Source organism: Symphalangus syndactylus, chromosome 9, assembly GCF_028878055.3.
Source record: "Symphalangus syndactylus isolate Jambi chromosome 9, NHGRI_mSymSyn1-v2.1_pri, whole genome shotgun sequence".
Lineage (NCBI taxonomy): Eukaryota > Metazoa > Chordata > Mammalia > Primates > Hylobatidae > Symphalangus > Symphalangus syndactylus.
In genome coordinates this window covers 139,122,265-139,142,636 of record NC_072431.2, presented here as the reverse complement: position 1 = coordinate 139,142,636, position 20,372 = coordinate 139,122,265, and the positions used below count along the sequence as shown (strand labels likewise).

Here is a 20,372-nt window from a genome sequence, read left to right as displayed (position 1 = left end):
CCAATAAGATAACAAATGCCAACCTGACTCTAGTATAGCATCACATGACAGATAGCAGAACCTAAAAGAAATTGAAGTATTTGACCCTAAAATATATTTCTTTGATGTATTTTGTTTTTTGTTTTGTTTTGTTTCTTTTGTTTTCTTCAGATGGAGTCTCTGTCACCCAGGCTGGAGTGCAATGGCACAATCTCAGCACTACAACCTCCACCTCCCGGGTTCAAGCCATTCTCCCGCCTCAGCCTCCCAAGTAGCTGGCACTGCAGGCACCCACCACCATGCCTGGCTAATTTTTGTATTTTTAGTAGAGACGGAGTTTCACCGTGTTGACCAGGCTGGTCTCGAACTCCTGACCTCAGGTGATCCACCTGCCTTGGCTTCCCAAAGTGCTGGGGTTACAGTCATGAGCCACTGCTCCCGGCCTCTTTGATGTACATTGAAACGGCCCTGCAAGGCTGTCTCTTGTGGGGAATATCTACATTATGCAGAGAATCCCCTTACCTGTCCAGGCCTTTTCCTAATCCAGGAGAGATTAAGAGTCTGGTACCTATTTAGGTCTGAAAAGAGACATTTACCATCTATGTAGAGGTCTGAAAAGAGACATTTACCATCTATGTAGATGAAGCCTGCTACCTGGAGGCTTCATCTACATAATAAGAACCTTGGTCTTCACAACCCCTTATCTTAACCCAGACACTCCTTTCTGTTGATTCCAGGCCTTTAGATAGTAAGTTAACTTTTTCAACCATTTGCCAATCACAGTATCTTTGAATCTACCCAAGACCTGGAAGCCCACCCTTGTTTGAGTTCTTCCACCTTTCTAAACTACTGTACACCTTACATGTATTGATTTTTGTTTGCCTGTAACTTCTAGTCCCCTAAAATGTATAAAATTAAGCCGTAGCCCAGCCACCTTGGGCACATGTTCTCAGGACCTTGTGAGATTGTGCTTTTGGCCTTGGTCATTCATACTTGGCTCAGATTAAACCTCTTTTTTACAGAGTTTGACTCTTTTCATTGACATATCTGTATACATTAATTACAAAATGTTATTTAATCCAAATTGCATCGGTCAGTGAACAGATTTTAAGTGGCTAACATATACAAAAGCACTCTAGTAGATTTGGTAAGAGAAACAAAGTTGATCAGAACTGTTTGATGCCCTCAAAATATTTACCATCTACAAGGGAGTCTAAAACCATCATACAAGTCATCTTGTACATTGTATCACAGATCCCAGGAGAAGGTACAAAAGATGGGCTGTGAGAGTTCAGGGCAAGAACATTGTTAGTGAAGGAGATCAGGGAAGGGTCTGAAGAGGCAGTGATGAGAGGGTGCAGCTGTGTGAAGATGGGTGAAGAAAGGTATTCCAGGTAGTAAAAGGGCATAAGCTGAGGCATGCTGCCAGGAAACAAGAGACCTGCATCTCTATACAGCGAGTACTGGCACTTAATGGGATACAGTCCCTGTCCCAGTAAGGATGACAGGAGGAGTGGGAAATGAAGTTGGGGGGGTCAGCCAGTACCAGGTTATGGATTAGAATCTCTGGCTCTGCAGTGTGGACTACACTTCCTGAGCAGTGGGTGCTTTTTAGGCGTTGTTGTCACATTTTGTTTTAGCTAGAATGATGATGGCAGTGGAGCGGGCTGCGAGTAATGCTCTGAAGCATTGTGCCAGAGTGGAAATAGTAATGGAAGAGGGGCAGTAAGAATACTACTTCCATGACTAGAAACCAAGGCTACGATGGTAGCAGCCAAAACAGAGAAAAGAAGAGGTGCTATGGAGTTAGAATGACGAGGCTCGGCAGTCTGCCTATGCTGATGAAATCGGGAAAGGTGAAGAGTCAAAGGGGCTTCTGAGTTTTGGTGGCTGGGATAATAGTCCCATTTTAAATTATGAGTTGCAAGAGTTGTTGTTTTTAAGCCTGCTTTTTCAGTCCTAGCATCACACACTCTGTACCTTTGTTTTTCCTGATAGGCAATTATTTGGGATATACCTGTAAGTGTGGAGGCCTTCAGTCAGGAAGTCCCTTAAGCTCCCAGACATCCCAGCCTGAGCAAGAAGTGGGGACCTCAGAAGGAAAGCCAATCAGCAGCCTGGATGCCTTCCCCACTCAGGAAGGTACACTGTCTCCAGTGAACCTGACAGACGACCAGATCGCCGCTGGCCTCTATGGTAACTTTTCTCACTCACAGTCATTGGCATCAGGATTCTAGGGCCAGCATTGCCAGCATTCCAATTTAATGTCAATGTACCTTTAAATTGACCTGGAAGAAAGTTAATATCGTTGTTTGGGAGGTAGGCCCAGAATATCCTTAAATAAGGTTACCAAAGAGGCTGGGCATGGTGGCTCACACCTGTGATCCCAGCACTTTGGGAGGCCAAGGCAGGCAGATCACTTGAGGCCAGGAGTTCGAGACCAGCCTGGCCAACATGGTGAAACCCCGTCTCTACTAAAAAATACAAAAATTAGCCAGGCGTGGTGGTGCACACCTGTAGTCCCAGCTACTCGGGCGGCTGAGGTGGGAGAATCACTTGAACCTGGGAGGTGGAGGTTGCAGTGAGCTGAGATCACACCACTGCACTCCAGCCTGGGTGACAGAAAGAGACGCCGTCTCAAAATTACCAAAGAAAGAAAGCTGTACAAGAAAGCTTACCTGGTATTACAAATTATGAAATATTTTAAATAGCATTTTATTCACGTTCTGGCAGGCATAAGTTTTTTCAGTTTATCTCAGCTGAAGAAAAATAATAATCCCTGTTTAGTGCATAAATGGTCCTTGAGGCTCATGAGACACGACATCACTTTATAAGCAATAAAGCCGGATACAAATGTCAATTTTCACCGGCTTTGTTATGTCTGGAAGTACTAATTGATTTTTTTCCCATGTGAAGAATGTTAGTAATGGAACTTTGAATTATTTTCTTTGCATGCACACACTTTCCCATTGAATTTTGTGGAAACTTCTCACATATATATGCCAAGATCTACATTTACATGCATGAGAAAAGAACTGTACAGGAAAAAAGATCATTTAACATGTATGAGTGTGAGTTTTCATTTTTATTGCCTTGACTTTTTCACAGCATGTACAAACAATGAAAGTACACTGAAGTCCATCATGAAGAAGAAAGATGGTAACAAAGATTCAAATGGCGCAAAAAAGAATCTTCAGTTTGTTGGCATTAATGGAGGGTAAGGAAAGATGGTGGTTCTAGAGGCTAATGCTGTCAGTCTCCTTTGCCTCCTGCCTAAGTCACATTTCAAGGTGCCTAGTCGGGGAAGCGGCCACAGCGCAGTGATGGAAGATTCCCTCCTCAGAAAGGCAGAAAGGTGCATTTGGGCTTTTCTTTCCTCCTCTGGTGCTGTCTTTAAGGATTTGTCACTCTCTTAAGGATACCTGATGAAGCCGAGCAGTTTACATCTCCTCACCTCTGATCTGAAAGAAATAGTCTTCAGAGAACGCAGCAGGCTTCCTGCACTGTGTTGGACAACTTGTACTTACCTATATGAGAACTCACAATTGAGCAGAAAAAGACTGAGAGCATCACTCTCTGGGCCAACGATCATCATCTATTCCTTCAGAATGGGTCCTTTTGCTTAGCTCTCCATGTTTACGACCCACATTGTAGGGTCTTTCACAATTGATAACCACATCACCAGTTTGCTGCCTAAATAGAATGGTTATTGTTTGTTCCTTCTGTTTCCATTGGCCCACGTACATAGTTAAGCCCCTTTGTTGTCCTACAATTGAATCAAATCAATGAATTGATACATGGCCCCCACAAGAAAGAAATAATACAAAGTTAGTTAAGATAATGTTTATAGCAAAGTGTACCATTAGGGTTTAACCTTATGGTGCCTGTTTTCCAGATCTTAGAAGTTTTATTCAGTGATAATGGCCAGGAGATTTTGGAGGACATACACCAGAAAAACTATTGATTGCCTATGTAATCTATTCACCTTGATACTGGGAGAATAAATAGGATGAAATAGGAAGAAATGGGGTGGGGGGGGACAAAAAGTTAGCACCTACGGATCTGTTTTCCATAAAGTATGTTTTCTCTTGATTTATACTAAGCCGGAGATGCCATTATTTTCTTTAACAAGTGTTACATGATACGTTGCTTATATGATACCGATTACCAATTTAAGTTAGAATCCATTCAAAACCACCAGGCATTTAAATAGACCTTACTTTGAACTTCTAAGTGCAGGATCTAAAACCACTAGTGAAATTTCTGGAGTCAATTAGCAAATCCCTTCATAGAAATTTCTATCACTGGGTCTTTGTGAGCACACCTTGCATCTCCTGAAATCCCAATTGCCACCTAGGTATGAAACAACTTCAAGTGATGATTCCAGCTCAGATGAAAGCTCTTCTTCCGAGTCAGATGACGAGTGTGATGTCATTGAGTATCCTCTTGAAGAAGAGGAAGAGGAGGAGGATGAAGACACTCGGGGAATGGCAGAAGGGCACCATGCAGTTAATATTGAAGGTTTCAAGTCTGCCAGGGTGGAAGATGAAATGCAGGTTCAAGAATGTGAACCTGAGAAGGTGGAAATCAGAGAGAGGTGTGGTACATTCCCCTTCCCTCCCTTGCCCCTCCCACATTTAATGTACTTTGGCAATAGAGTTGGCCAGTTCAGAGCTTTTGTAATTAAATGTTTGCTTTTATCTGTTCCTCAGAGGTATACACATCTTCAGATACTAACAGATACAAGTGCAGAGTATCGCAACTCTTTGATCTCTTATGGTAGAATGGCCTGATACCTAATCACCCTTGTTTTCTGAAACCTTAACTCTGCTATATAATTTAACATATGGAACCACAATCCACTAAAACTTCTATTGTTTGAACACCTCACCTTATATTTAAAGACATTTTGGCCGGGCGCGGTGGCTCACGCTTGTAATCCCAGCACTTTGGGAGGCCGAGGCGGGCGAATCACGAGGTCAGGAGATCGAGACCACGGTGAAACCCTGTCTCTACTAAAAATATAAAAAAATCAGCCGGGCGTGGTGGCGGGCGCCTGTAGTCCCAGCTACTCGGAGAGGTTGAGGCAGGAGAATGGCGTGAACCCGGGAGGCGGAGCTTGCAGTGAGCCGAGATCGCGCCACTGCACTCCAGCCTGGGCGGCAGAGCGAGACTCCGCCTCAAAAAAAAAAAAAAAATAAAATAAAGACATTTTAATTTTTTGGTGGCCCGCACACTTTAAGATTTCAGATTTTATGTTTAGCCATTTACCTGGATACAGGTGTCAGTATCATTATTACGGGATCATGGTATAGATGAGGCCTCAGCCAAAGATCACATTTACTGTAAAGAGGATGCATGTCACTTACATGTTTGTATTGTTACACATTGAATGATCAGGAATGCCACAAGAATGGAGTTGGGTATATCATAAATAGTAGCTGAAAAACACTCTGGTTGGCTGAAACGTGTGCCTCAAAATGTAAGTTTTCAAGACCATTAGATAAGGATTTGATGCTCATGAAATAGAGAATAGCAAAGATGGAAACTTCAGTATGGTTTTTCACTATGTGAAATATAAACAGAACGTTTCAGAAAACTTACCTCTATTTAATTTGGCAAATGAAAGTTTAACTGCATTAACACAAGGTAAGTTTTTTTAGTTTATATTTCCAAGTGTTTCACATGGCTGTTTAACAGCTTTGAGATTTAATTTATATACCATATGTCATTTTTTTACTTTTCATTTGGGTTAAACACTTGAGTCACCAAATGTGGGTTCAGATGTGTGGTTTACTGGTCAGCACAATGGATATATGGTAATTTGTGTAAAGTCAGGGCAAGAGAATCGCTTGAGCACAGGAGTTTGAGACTAGCCTGGACAACATAGTAAGACCTCATCCCTACAAAAATATCAGTTACCTGGGCATGGTGTCACATGCTGGCTGCTCCAGAGGATAAGGTAGGAGGATCACCTGAACCCTGGAGGCTGAGGCTGCAGTGAGCCATGATCATGCCTCTGCACTCCAGTCCGGGTGACAGAGCAAGACCCTGTCTCAGAAAAAAAGTAATTTGGGTCTCCTTCAACCCCCTTAAGATTAAAAATATTTTTAAAAACCTTAGAACAGGTTGGGCACAGTGGCTCACACCCATAATTCCAATACTTTGGGAGGCTGAGGCAGGCAGGCAGATAGCTTGAGCCCAAGAGTTCGAGACCAGCCTGGGCAACATGGTAAAACCCTGTCTCTACAAATACAAAGCCGGGTGTGGTGGCACACACGTGTAATCCCAGTTACTTGGGAGGCTGAGGTAGGAAGATTGCTTGAGCCTGGGACAGCAAAACTACAGTGAGCCGTGATTGCCCCACTGCACTTCCAGCCTGGGCAACAGAGTGAGACCTTGTCTCAAAAAAAAAAAAAAAAACCTTAAAAATGGCAAAAAAAATCTCTAAATGTTATTCCAGAATGTCATAAAGGCCAATTGGTGGAGCCGAATGTCACCCTCCCAAAAAACGCCTCAATCTCTGACTGGAGGTGTTGGCTCTGCACAGTGGACCCCTAAGAATGCCTGTGCTGCCTCCACCCAAGCACCTTGTGCCATAATGACCTGCCTAGGCTGGCTTGGGGCCACTTGCCTTTTAAAAATATATTTTTAAAAGTTGAAGCTGGGCAGTGTCCCACACCTGTAATCCCAGCACTTTGGGAAGCCGAGGCAGGTGGATCACCTGAGGTCAGGAGTTCAAAACCAGCCTGGCCAACATAGTGAAACCCCGTCTCTACTAAAAATACAAAAATTAGCCGGGCCTGGTGGTGCACACCTGTAGTCCCAGCTACTAGGGAGGCTGAGGCAGGAGGATTGCTTGAATCCACTAGGGAGGCTGAGGCGGGAGGATTGCTTGAATCCAGGAGGTGGAGGTTGCAGTGAGCCAAGATCATGCCACTGCACTGTAGCCTGGGCGACAGAGCAAGACCATGTCTCAAAAAAAATTACATATTTGGGTTGAAATAAAAATGATTTTCTTCTTGTGACCAATCATAACTTCTTTTTTTCCCTTTCAGGTATGAATTAAGTGAAAAGATGTTGTCTGCATGCAACTTACTGAAAAATACCATAAATGACCCCAAAGCTTTGACCAGCAAAGATATGGTGAGTCTGACCTGCAAACACCATCCCTTGTGTGTACAGAGTGCATGAGTGGGCTCATTGTCAAGGCCAGCTGGAGGCTGCCTGAGTTGTTGCTTGTGTGCTTTTCTCCTGAACTGTTTCCAGCATGAGTGGGCTGGGTGAACATCACGTTGTCTTGCTCCCTGGATCACACTGCCAGTGTCTCCTTGAGGCCCAACTTCGGACATCCTTTACCCACCCTGGACTTTCTTGGGGTGGAGGCATCTGAGGCATACACTTGCAGACAGAAAGGAGGGCTAATTGCAGTCAGTGGTCATCTTTCTGCATATTTCATTTCTATTTATAGAACAGTAAGATCCAGGGAGCAGCATCCAAGAATTTTTTTTTTTTTTTAAGTTAGGTTTCTTTTAAAAACATATGCTATCTAGGCCGAGGTCAGCATTCCTTTCAGTTATGAAAGTGTATGTTATGCTCTGATGTGCAATGCAGGCGGCCACTATTTTTAAACATAAAAATAACTGCACTTGTCATCTCGCAGTCTAAGAGATTCAGAGCAAACACCAAAGAGTTTGTGGTTGCCTTAGTGATCATGAATGGTACAACATAGGACACATAAATATTTCTATGGCAATGGTTAATCTGATACCATGGCCAAGAATGATATATTCTCATGTGTTGAAGTTATGTGCACATTCTTTCATCGGCCAGACTAACCCACTGGTTGACAGCTGTCTTTTTTTTTTTTATTAGTGCATTGAGAAAATGTAGGATCCCCTAAGGATACCAAAATGCACAGATGCTCAAGTCCCTTATGTAAGATGGTGTAGCATTTGCATATAAACTATACATATACTTTAAATTCTGCCATATATTTTAAATCATTTCTGTATCATAATACCTAATACAGGACCAGGTGCAGTGGTTCACTCCTATAATCCCAACACTTTGGGAGGCCGATGCGGGCGGATCACATGAGGTCTGGAGTTCGAGACGAGCCTAGCCAACATGGTGAAACCCTGTCTCTACTAAAAATACAAAAAGTCAGCCAGGCTTGGTGGTACACCCCTGTAATCCCAGCTACTCGGGAGTCTGAGGCTGGAGAATTGCTTGCACCCAGGAGGTGGTGGTTGCAGTGAGCCAAGATTGCACCTCTGCCCTCAAGCCTGGGTGACAGAGTGAGACTCCGTTTGAAAAAAGGCCTGGAGTGCAGTGGCGTGATCTCTGCTTACTGCAAGCTCCGCCTCCCGGGTTCAGGCCATTCTCCTGCCTCACCCTCACAAGTAGCTGGGACTACAGGTGTCCACCACAACACCCGGCTAATTTTTTTGTATTTTTAGTAGAGACGGGGTTTCACCGTGTTAGTCAAGATGGTCTGAATATCCTGACCTTGTGGGTCGCCCATCTCGGCCTCCCAAAGTGCTGGGATTACAGGCGTGACCCACTGCCCCTGGCCTCAAAACATAACACAATATAAATGCTATATAGTTGTTATACTGTATTGTTTTGTGTTACATAGTTTTCAAATATTTTCACTCTGCCGGCGGTTGAATCTATGGAAATGGAACCTGTAGCTACAGAGGGCCAGCTGTACTAAATAAAATTTCTGGTCAAGGCTAGGCACAGTGACTCACACCTGTCATCCCAGCATTTTGGGAGGCCAAGGCAGTGGATCACTTGAGCCCAGGAGTTCAGTTTGAGACCAGCCTGGGCAACGTGGCAAAACCCTGTCTCTACAAAAATTAGCCAGGTATGATGGCATGTACCCGTGGTCCTAGCTACTTGGGAGGCTGAGGCAAGAAGATAGCTGGAGGCCCAGGAAGTTTGAGGCTGCAGTGATCCATGATCATGCCACTGCACTCCAGCCTGGGAGACAGAGTGACACCCTCTCTCAAAAAAAAAAAAAAAAATTCCTAGTCAAGGGGACACATAGAACTACATATTGAAATTCTTGGATTTGTATTCATGAAAATACCTGGCTATACCCTGGTCACTAGTAAAACCATAAAATCTCACTGCAGTATATTTCCCATCAGGTTTAACCTAAACTTAAAACTGCTGCCTTACAACCCCAGATTTTGTAGGCATAGTATACTTTTCTTTCACTGTTCTCAAAATACTAGGTTACGTGGCCTTTGGGAAGGATTCTGTTTTCCTGCATCCTCCAAATTGCCGAGCATGGTGTCATCCACACAGACTGTGATGGGTACATCTTTTTAATTGAATTTCCGTTTGGTGTAAAAGTGTTTAAAGTATTGTGTTTTGAGAAGTAGTGGACGAGTGAACACAGTGCCACAGCTAGATAATTAGGTCAGGACACCAGTTATTTAGCAGTAATAGAGTTAGGATGACCAGAAGACATAATTTCCCTTCTTTCAGTGTGACAATTCCAAAGAAACAGGAATCTGAATATATAAAATACAGAAAAAAAAAGGACACTTTTCAGGTGACCCAAAATGTGATTGAAATAACGGTTAAAACTAAATAATCAGTAGCAGGATGATAAAGAGATGGAAGGTCTATAATCCCAACTCTACCTTTTCTACAGGAAGAGGACTTCTTGGGTTCTGGTGCTGTTGACATAGGCTGTGTTTCTTTGATACATTTTTAAAGAGTAAGCACTGCAGAAATGAACGTTACACTCATGTGAAGGAAGGCCCACTGAAAAGACAGTGTAGTCATCCTCCTCACTTGTATGGACTATGCTGAGTCTCCACTGAGCTTCATGTGACCCAGGTTTGAGTTGATCATCCACAAAGCAAGTGCCTTCTTCATGTGTCCACAGCCTAAGGAAGTCAGAGGGGAGTTGATGAGAAAATGACATTAGTTCCAGACAGGCTTCCTTTTTATTTTCCCTTTCCATGGTTGAACAGTTGTATTTGGGACTGGGATGGGAATTGGGTTGGCTACACACGTACGGTCTCCAAACCTAGTGCTGTGCTAAGGAGTTGAAGGAGGTGAGCTTGGTCTGGATAGGAATGAAGCAGCATAATTCAGTGTGGGCTACTTAATTTCTTCCTAATTTCTATGAAAATTGTTCACAAGGCCAGTATGATTACATAATATTAATAGCTTAATAAACTGAGCCAAGCCTTAGTGTTTGTTCTCTTCACAAAAACTATGAAAGAGTGGTATTACCCAACTTTTCAGATGAGTAAATGGAAGTGGAATAACTTCCTTAGGGTCATAAAGCTTTTAGGTAGCAGAGCCTGCATTGGAAACTCGGTGGTCTGGCTCCAGAGCCCCTGTTTCTGCACGGTGCTGTCTGGTCTTCTTTGTAGACATTAGAATCTACCTGTGGTTTAAAATCAGGAGGAATGTCCCAGTTTGGTGTTTGAAGCTTCTCTTAGGGCTGTTGGTTTTTGAGAGCAGATTCTAACTGCATATATACTTTGACTATAAAAGGACAGGTTACTTTTGCTTTCAACTAGGTCTCAAAAAGTCTATAAATAGAAGAACTAATGGCCACTCGGTGTTTTGGCAGAGGTTCTGTCTGAACACCCTCCAGCACGAGTGGTTCCGCGTGTCCAGTCAGAAGTCAGCCATTCCAGCCATGGTGGGGGACTACATAGCTGCTTTTGAGGCCATCTCCCCAGATGTCCTCCGCTATGTCATCAACTTGGCAGACGGCAACGGCAACACAGCCCTGCATTACAGCGTGTCCCACTCCAACTTCGAGATTGTGAAGCTCCTGTTGGATGCTGGTATGTTGGCTGCTCTTCCACCCCCTCTCTTCTCTAACAGCACTTGGGTTGTGACTCATCTCAGAGAAGCTGGTTGAGCCACTCCTGAATTCTCTGACCATGCTAAAATCCTTTTTATTGCTTTTCCACATGACATGGCAAGAATTTTCTTGAGTCATTCAAAAGAGGCTTGAAGTTTAAACAAAACTGGGTGACACAGATTCTAGATCTGTTTTGAAAGGAGGTTTTGAGGATCTTCTTGCTGCAGTTCAGCTGCATTCAGTGAGAGGCGTATCCCTGGGTAAGAAGCATGACTCACGTTCCTTCCTGAGCTGAATCATGCAGGCTGGGCCGGTTTGCACTCAGGAGGCAGAGTGCTGCTTACAGGCCCGGGTCACAGCCTTGGAGCTTGTGGACCACTTGATTTGTCCTTACCCCGTGACTGCTATCCTTGCATCAGTGTGTGTGGCTAGTCAAGAGGGGGACTAAGCAAAGCCACCGTAACAGATGGTCAAACGATCGCTCTTCTCACCAAAATATACTGTTATTGGGGAAAAGCATAGAGCAAAGGGCATATTATTCTTGTCTCTCAACCATAATAGAATAGTAGAAACTTGCTATCCCAGAATAGAGCCAGTGGACGTCTTAGACATGAAGTGAGGGAGGGGCACATAAACAGATGGTACCCTCAAGAAACTGTGAGCTTTCAACTCTTGTTCAAATGGAGCAGCCCCCTGCCACACAGTCCCCAAATCTTTCAATTTTTGTAATACATATTTTTACTTCTAGTGACAGAGAATTCACAGTATCTCAGTCTGATTAATGAGGATACAATGTGAACCTGACTTAGAATATGCCATAAAACTGTTCCAATTTTCCAAAATTCTGTCTTCATCCACTGTCCAATCTCTTCTGCTCTGTTTTGGGAACTTGGAATTGATGCAGATAAGAAATCCAAGCAGATTTATTCTTCTTTTCTCTTTTAACTGTGTTTGTTCCCTATTTTTGGAGCCATGTTAGGGTATAACTGCTTCCATCTTACAGGAAGGAATTTCAATACAGGAAGGAATTTCAAGGCGCTCCTCGTCAGGTTTTCCAGACTATAAACAGAGCTGGTGATACGGTCAGCCGGAGTGATTGTTTAAACAGAAGTGGATAATATCCAGGGAAGCTGAAAACAAGATTTCACTATCACTCCTGACAGGAACAGCTTAGTATACCCTTGGATAAAACATCTTGGCAAATTAAATAATTTTAATTCCATTGTTGGATGGTTTGGGTTAATCACTTAATGAATTGTTACTGCTCCCCCTTGTAGGCTGAGATTCTGGCTCCATAAGGTGTAGATCTAGGATGCTTCAGCATCGATGCAGAGCAAAGTCCAAGATGCTGAGGAGCCCCGATGCGCACACAAACTCACCTGTTTCTCCACCACAGGGCCTTTTATTTTCTGCATAAAAAACACTCACTTTTAAAAACATGTCCTTAGTATGGAGCTGTTTGGGATTTTAAGGTAATGTTCATGGTACCTTTTCTTTTCCTTTATGATAGAAGCATTCTAAACATTTTAACTTCATATTTGGTCCCACATAAAAGCTGCTTTCTAACACTCACCATTCCAGTCATTTCAGAGAAAGTGCTGAAGGAACTTTTAAATGCCCGAAGGATAATTTAATCCCTGAAGAGACTCCTTAAGAATTACAGGAATAGAAAAAGTCTGGTTCATCGAGTCTGTTAAGGGGACTTAACTGCATTTGCTCTCAGACCATACATTCTAGAGCTGGATGTTATATGATTGGAATTCTGCTTCTCAGGATCCCCCCGACAAGCCAGAATAGTCAATTCAGTGTCTCAGAATGAGCAGTGTTTGGATAAGCAGGTACCACCCTGTTCAACGTTCCATACATAAGCCTTTACAAACCCTTCTTTCATGAGTAGCTCACTCTCTGCTTCACTTTCCTAAACACAGCTGAGTGCCTAGATCCCATATGATCGTTTATTCTCAAGAGCAACCATTAGAACAACCACCCAGACTTCTAAGCCATTGCATTTCCGCCACCAGTTGCAAACAAGATATGCTGCAGAAGCATACCGTTGTTTCAGGTCTCGTGAAATAGGGAAAAAAAAAAAAAAGTTTTTGGTATAGTGTGAAAACATTTCTCACGTTTCCTTCTAAGTCACTCTAGGTCTCCAGCCAGTTGGTGCCATTTCAGTGGGCCCCTATATACACCATCCCTTCAGTGGCTCCGTGAGCGGCTGCTGTTAGAAGGTAGGCTGCTTCCTAAGAGACTTTTTTTTTTTTGGCAGATGTGTGTAATGTGGATCATCAGAACAAGGCAGGCTACACCCCCATCATGCTGGCGGCCCTCGCCGCTGTGGACGCAGAGAAGGACATGCGGGTTGTGGAAGAACTCTTTGGCTGTGGGGATGTGAATGCCAAAGCTAGTCAGGTTAGCGCCCTCGGTTCCCGTGCTCAGGAATGTATCCCTGACCGGCAGGCAGCATACAGGACTGCGGTGGCCACTCTGGCAGAGCAGGCATAGATGCCATGCTCCCACCACAGTGCACTTGTTTGCAGGCCTGCCCTGAGTCCACGCACTGCCTGGTACTCCTTGCTGACCAAACATACCAGAGAAATAGGGCTTAAATTTCACACTGGAAACTTCTCCTTCATCTTGCCTTTCCTCCGTTTGCATAGTTTGCATGGCAATACTGTTAGTTCCCCTACATATAAATGATTGGGCATCCCCATAAGATACTCAGTGACTGTTGCTTCCTGTCTCTGTGTTGCAGTGTCTTCATAGCAGGCAGGGTCCCAGGTCCGGATGTGTTCACAGCTTGACTTTTTTTTAAAGAGACAGTTGCTCTGTCACCCAGGCTGGAGTGCAGTGTGGCATGATCTTGGCTCACTGCAACCACCTCTGCCTCTTGGGTTCAAGCGATTCTCCTGCCTTAGCCTCCCGAGTAGTAGGGACTAACAGGCACACGCCACCATACCTGGTTTTTTTGTTTTTTTTGTTTTTTTTTTTTTTTTGAGACGATCTTGGCTCACTGCAACCACCTCCGCCTCCGGGGTTCACGCCATTCTCCTGCCTCAGCCTCTCAAGTAGCTGGGATTACAGGCGCCCAGCTAATTTTTTTGTATTTTTAGTGGAGACAAGGTTTCACCATGTTAGCCAGGATGGTCTTATCTCCTGACCTCCTGATCCACCCGCGTCGGCCTCCCAAAGTGCTGGGATTACAGGCGTGAGCCACCGCGCCGGCCCCTGGCTTTTGTTTAGTACAGATGGGGTTTCATTGTTGCCCAGGCTGCTCTTGAACTCCTGAGCTCAAGCAATCCACCCGCCTCAGCCTCGCAAATTGCTAGGGTCACAGGCGTGACCCACTATTCCAGGCCCACAGCTTGACTTTTAAACACCACCTGAACTTCCAGCCCCTTAATATACCGAGACATCCTCTACGCTAAAGTTGGCTCCTTACTTTATGCCCTTCCTTAGCTCATAGCTCACGGGAAGCTGGTTTCTCCCTGCCTGCCACCACCTGCCCCAAGTAGTTCCATCGCCAGTTCTTTCCGTTCTGTCACCGCACTCTTCCCCCTTTCCCTAGCACAGCCCCACTGTAGGCCCCCACTGCCAGCTCAGTATGTACTTCTGAAGTCCCTGTCATCTCTTCCCATAGGCGGGACAGACGGCCCTCATGCTGGCGGTCAGTCACGGGCGGATAGACATGGTGAAGGGCCTGCTGGCCTGTGGGGCTGACGTCAACATCCAGGATGACGAGGGCTCCACGGCCCTCATGTGTGCCAGCGAGCATGGGCACGTAGAGATTGTCAAGCTGCTGCTGGCCCAGCCCGGCTGCAACGGTCACCTGGAGGACAACGTAAGCTGTCTCCATCGGGCCTCCTGGCCAGGGGGCTGGGGGACTCTGGGCGGGAGCTCTGGGAGTGCTGTTTGGCCAGGAGCGACCAAATCCTCCTTTATTATTCTCCCCTTGGATTTGTGTCGCCATCTAGGCGCCTCCCTTCACAGCCAAGCTTGGCTACACTTACTGTGTGCAAACTAACACTCTCATAAACTAGTACTCAAAGCAGAATAAATAGGCCCTACCCCAAAAATTCATGAAATGTAAAAGTGATTTAACGGGCACGTCCAAGAGCCCCTCTACTAAAGGGGAATCAATGGATTTGGTGCTGCAGAATGAAATTCAGTGTAGGTGACTTCTAACAGGTCCACCTGGAAATCTAGATTATTAATCATTAGAGGCTGGGGTTACACGGTGACTAAAACCAGTTCCTACTATAGTGAACCTTTCCCACCCAAAGTGAAGGCACTGTGACCCATCAAAGTGAGTAGCTTGTGACACAGCGTATGCCAGAGCCTGCAGAGAGTAGCTTGACTTCTTGAAGCATTTTCCCGTTTCTGCTTAGTCTGTCCCATCAACACCACTCTGCTCTCTTCTCCCAGTTCCTACGCTGTCCACATCTCCCGATAACTCCTTGACCGGGAAACTCAAGCAAAGGGGGTACTTCCGGGTGTCTCCAGGCCACAGGAGAGTGGTGGTGATAGGGAGAAGGTAGGAACTGGCATGGAGGCAGTGAGATGGTTTAAAGGTCACAGAGGTCGGGCTGGCTTGGTTCCGTTTTTGAAAGTTTATAGATCACAGGTTTGGATCAGAGCTTCTTCAGCTCAGAATACCAAAAAGTTAAGAAAATGTCCTTTGTAGGTCAGATCCTTCTGAGCCCAAGCGAGTAGGGAGAACAAACCAGCGGAGTTTTTCACTGGTATGAGGGACTGACTAGCTTCACACTCAGCCATCTCCACAGGAGCACACAGGAGCTAGAGCTGTACCAGATTCCCTTCTTCCCCTCTGTGGGAGGCAGAGCTTCTCACTTCTCTTTCTTCCACAAGAGTTTGTTAGCTGTGTTGTGGTTTTTGTTTCATTTTACTTCTATTCTCTTTCAAAGCATGTGAGGGGAAGGATCATAAGATTAAACCGAAGAGAACTGTGTCCTGCTGCTGCTGCTGACCAGAGGGAAATCCTTATCTCAAGACTAGATAGGCTGGGCATGGGGGGGTCACTCCTGTAATTCCAGCACTTTGGGAGGCTGAGACAGGAGGATCACTCGAGCCCAGGAGTTCAAGACCAGCGTGGGCAACATAGTGAGACTCCCATCTCTATAAAAAAAAATCATCCAGGTGTGGTGGTATGCGCCTGTAGTCTCAGCTACCGCGGAGGTTGAGGCGGGAGAATCACTTAAGCCCTGGAGGTCAAGGCTACAGTGATCTGTCATCATGCCTGGGAGACAAACCCTGTCTCACAAAACAGACTAGACAGAAAACAAGTTGTGGTGTTCTTTCCCTTGATACTCCTTTATATCCATTTAAATCCCTGAAATTTAATGGAAATCAAGCAGTTAAGTGAAGCTTTTTTCACCCATTATGTAGTGTTTCCCCTCATTTCCAGAAGATGGATCTGTGCAACCCACTGGGATTATGTGCTTACACACAGATGTTACTTGTAGCCTTCAACTGAGGTGGTTAGGGTTTTAGGATCACAGTCCCCTAAGAAGAAAGGTAAAAGATCTTTGGCAAATTGCAGAGTCTCTAAACACACACTACTGCTGCTTGCCTGGTCATTCATAATTAGAAGAAAAAACAACTTTTTATCCCCATCTTCTGCTTCCCTCTCCTGGTGGGCAGAATGGTTGAGTAAGCTAATCCTCTTAACTGGGACCTCTGGAGGGTGGAGGTTTGCCTCATTCATCTTCACATCCTCAGGCCTTCACACTTAGGGGTCCCAAAAAAGTTTCCCAGAGGACCGAACGAGTAGGGATATTTGGGAAACCTTGCCAATTATTGGAGGGTGTTTTGTTCTGTTACTTTTCGGTTGTCTGGAGGTTTGGGAAACCCAACATACCTTGTTCTTTCCATCTTACCTTAAGGATGGCAGCACTGCACTCTCGATCGCCCTGGAAGCAGGACACAAGGACATCGCTGTTCTTCTATATGCCCATGTCAACTTTGCAAAAGCCCAGTCTCCGGTCAGTGTTGTGCTTTGGCATTTGTAAATAGGCTGAAATCCACCAGACTGGTGGACCCCCTTCCTCCAGGAATTGACGGGAGACAGATTTTATGTTGATTCAGAAAATGGAAGTTTTAGTCTGGAGTTTAAGAGTTCATCCTTTCTGCCTCCGCCCTGCAAAAGGCAGGAGAACTAATGTTTTAACAGAGGCTGGGCCTTGCTTGTCCTTGCAAGTCATATGCTCAGCTTCCCATAGAGGTTTTGATTCTGTGCAGAACTATCCAGATAGCACCCCCCGAGCCCGTGGGGATATTTCACCATGGTTCTGGCATTGTTCCTGAAGCCGATGGCAGGCAGCCTGTAGTCCACAGTTCACTCGGAGTGGGAAGGTGACTTCCCAGGACAGCCGGACATAGCACTGCTCAGCCCAGCTGGCCTTGGAGCTGTGGACACCTGTTCCCAGCCAGAGCTGTCCTGGCTCGGGCTCACAGCTGGTTGTTGGCTGTGGTGCGCCAAGATCCTATGTCACAGGGTACACATCTGCCTGAGGTCACTTATTAACCCCCAGTTTTTTTCCTTTCCTGGTCTCTAGGGCACCCCTAGGCTTGGAAGGAAGACGTCTCCTGGCCCCACCCACCGAGGTTCATTTGATTGATTGTATGCAAATAACCCTCCATTTACATGCCACCATTAAGCTGCTAATTGTTCCTGTTGGGATGACAGATACTGAATGTGTATGTATTGTGCCTGAGCTCACCAGCAAACAGAAGCATCAAGCCCAGGGGTAAAGGCTGAAGCTTTCACAGTGCAGAGAATGCCAGCCTGGGCACGCGCACCTCCTTTCTGGCCATCTTCTGTGTAGGGCACACTTTAACCCAGTCTCTGTTGCTGTTGAGTCTCTGCTGCATCTTGTACAGTCATAGGGAATTCTGATCTGAAGGGGCACCTTCTGTTCACTCCCACAAAGAAGTGTCAGGTTCTCACAGATGTTTGAAGATTTTTCCACAAATATTTATATTTACTAAATGTGGAACCATTAGAAAGCTCTTCCAAAATCTCATTCCAGCATAGTTTTGGATTTTTCTTTTGTCTTCTTTTAAAATAAGGAAGTCGAGATGAATTTGATCATCGGTAACTTGGGCCTGGGCTAGACAAAACTGAAAGTGTGAAACTTACAAAAGAATATTCTCATTTGGTTTTAGCTGGGTAGATGTAATATGTGACTTTTTATAAAAAGGGTTATCTATATGAAATTGACACAGTATTTTAAACTTTTATATTCCATACTAAAGACATGAAGAACTACATGTAACGTTATCATTTTTATTAATTGCACAACTCTAATGATAAAGGTTGGATTGTGTTAGAGGAATTGGCTCTGTATTTGCCTGTAGAGAAACACAGTGTAGTTCTCGTTGTATTTATGGATTCCTTTATACCGTGTCACATTGACTTTGGTCCTCTATGTATTTAAATGTTTGAAGTGCCTTAGACTCTTGCCATATTTTCAAAATAAAATTTCATTAAGCTCTTTTCCGTGTCCCTGATTCATCTCTGACAGCTGTCCGCCCCAAGCCAATTGACTTACGGCAGTGGCAGCACACGCTGATGGATTGAGCTGAGCACGGAGGGTGAGTGCGCCAGTCGGCCCCAATAGGGAGACAGCATCTTCCGAGGGCACTTGTCCACTTCCACAGCTTGCAAGTCGGGAGGCTGAAGTTTGAGGCCTCCTTAGGCAAAGCGCTCTTCTGGAGGGGAGCCCAAGATGGTTCTTCTCAGGTGCAGAAGCAGTAGTCCTTGACTCTGAGTACAACTGCTGGGTGACTAGGTGATACGTGTAGTGACAAGAAAGGAGAGATAAAGCCAGACAGACTCTGTTCTCAAAAAAAAAAAAAAAAAAAAAAAAAAAAAAAAGAGTCTCCCTCTGTCGCCCAGGCTGGAGTGCAGTGGCATGATCTTGGCTCACTGCAAGCTCTGCTTCCTGGGTTCACGCCATTCTCCTGCCTCAGCCTCCCAAGTAGCTGGGACTACAGGCACCCGCCACCACGCCCGGCTCATTTTTTGTATTTTTAATAGAGACGGGGTTTCATCGTGTTGGCCAGGATGGTCTCGATCTCCTGACCTCATGATCTGCCCACCTCGGCCTCCTAAAGTGCTGAGATTAAAAGCATGAGCCACTGCATCTGGCCTCAGATTCTTTTTAAACAGTAAAGAAAGTCGAGACCATCTCATTAAATGAAGCAGCATGACAGCCAGGATTCAAACCAGGTGTTTTGGCACAACTGCTGGTGGTGAGTTTTGGCCAAGGCCATCTATGAGAGCCAGGTGCATTGGAGAAATATCAGAGACTTCTTTCCCTCCCTCCTTCCTTCCCCCCCTTTTAAAAATTAAACATTATTGAGCTCAGAAAAGAGGCCAGAGAGTAGACTTTTCCCATAGGTGTTTCATTCTGAAATCTCTTTCAGAGTCAAGATCTGAACCTTTTGGAGGAAGACTTGGGGGGCTGTGAGAGCCATGCCGGCAGTGCAGGCAAACCTGGGCAGCTACAGACCAGCTCTCCCAGGACCACAAGGATGACCTTCCTCTGCATGAACTGTGAAAGTGAGGTCACAGCCACCTGGAGGCACATCCCTCTCAGGGCATAACCTACTAGCTGAAATACGTGAATTTCAGGTTATGTAGCTGTTTAAGCCCAAGTTCCTACAGATCCAAAATGGCACAATAAAAGCAGGAGAGAGAGAGAGAGAGACAGAAAGAGAGAGAGAGAGAGAGTGTGTGTGTGTGTATATGTGGAGAGAGAGAGGTACAGCCGTGCGTGGTCTGCCCCTTATGGGCATGACCTACCTTTTGAGCAAATAAGGTTGTACCTCTGGTGGTTTGTGGGCCTGGAAATTTTCTTTGTTCCATCTGAGAAAGGAAAGGCATGAATGTAAATGAATGAGCAAATGAACCCCCGTGTCTGCATGCTGCCCTTCTGATTTCTCATGCTAGATTTTGAAAAAGAAAATGAGTGCTTGTTTTATCTTTGAGTGAGGTCTTACATGATATGTATCTGACCTCTAATGAATGCTAGCTGGTACCTTGTTTGCTCTAATCACACTAGGCATTTAGAATGCCTTTTATCTTGGGATCCTGGTATACTATATAAACAAGCCTGATTATACCCATTGGTAGAGCTGCAGTTTGTTGAGACACAAACTCCATAAAAGGGATTTGTGACAGGAGGCTTGGGCAAGGTTCCCAAGTAAGACCAGCATGGGGTTGGCAACTCCTGATTTTATTTTCCAGCTTAAGGGAAGTCTAGGTGGGTGTGGTGGCTCACACCCATAATCTTAGCACTTTGGGAGACTAAGTCAGGCAGATCACTTGAGACCAGGAGTTCGAGACAAGCCTGGGCAATATAGCAAGATCTCATCTCTACAAAAGAAAAATTAGCTGGGCGTGGTGGCATGCACTGTAGTGCCAGCTACTTAGGGGCTGAGACAGAAGAATCACCTTGGCCCAGGAAGTAGAGGCTACAGTAAGCCATGATTGTGCCACTGTGCTCCAGCCTGGGTAATAGAGTGA

General features: G+C 45.1%; 1 protein-coding gene across 15 annotated transcripts in view; it reads left to right on the top strand.

Moving 5' to 3' along the window:
* KANK1 (KN motif and ankyrin repeat domains 1) overlaps positions 1–18,337 on the top strand; it is a 246,152-nt gene extending 227,815 nt beyond the window's left edge. For 10 of the 15 annotated variants that reach the window (XM_055294360.2, XM_055294359.2, XM_063609916.1 and 7 more), the window contains 9 exons: positions 1,978–2,175; positions 3,088–3,196; positions 4,337–4,576; positions 7,038–7,125; positions 10,586–10,805; positions 13,092–13,234; positions 14,463–14,663; positions 16,726–16,824; positions 17,398–18,337. In XM_055294360.2, the coding sequence (XP_055150335.1) occupies positions 1,978–2,175; positions 3,088–3,196; positions 4,337–4,576; positions 7,038–7,125; positions 10,586–10,805; positions 13,092–13,234; positions 14,463–14,663; positions 16,726–16,824; positions 17,398–17,460 (1,361 nt within the window). In that variant the 3' untranslated portion in view covers positions 17,461–18,337. The remainder of the gene's footprint in view (positions 1–1,977; positions 2,176–3,087; positions 3,197–4,336; positions 4,577–7,037; positions 7,126–10,585; positions 10,806–13,091; positions 13,235–14,462; positions 14,664–16,725; positions 16,825–17,397) is intronic. The other 5 variants (XM_063609920.1, XM_063609921.1, XM_055294365.2 and 2 more) reach the window with 2 other exon arrangements.
* Positions 18,338–20,372: the final 2,035 nt, after the last annotated feature.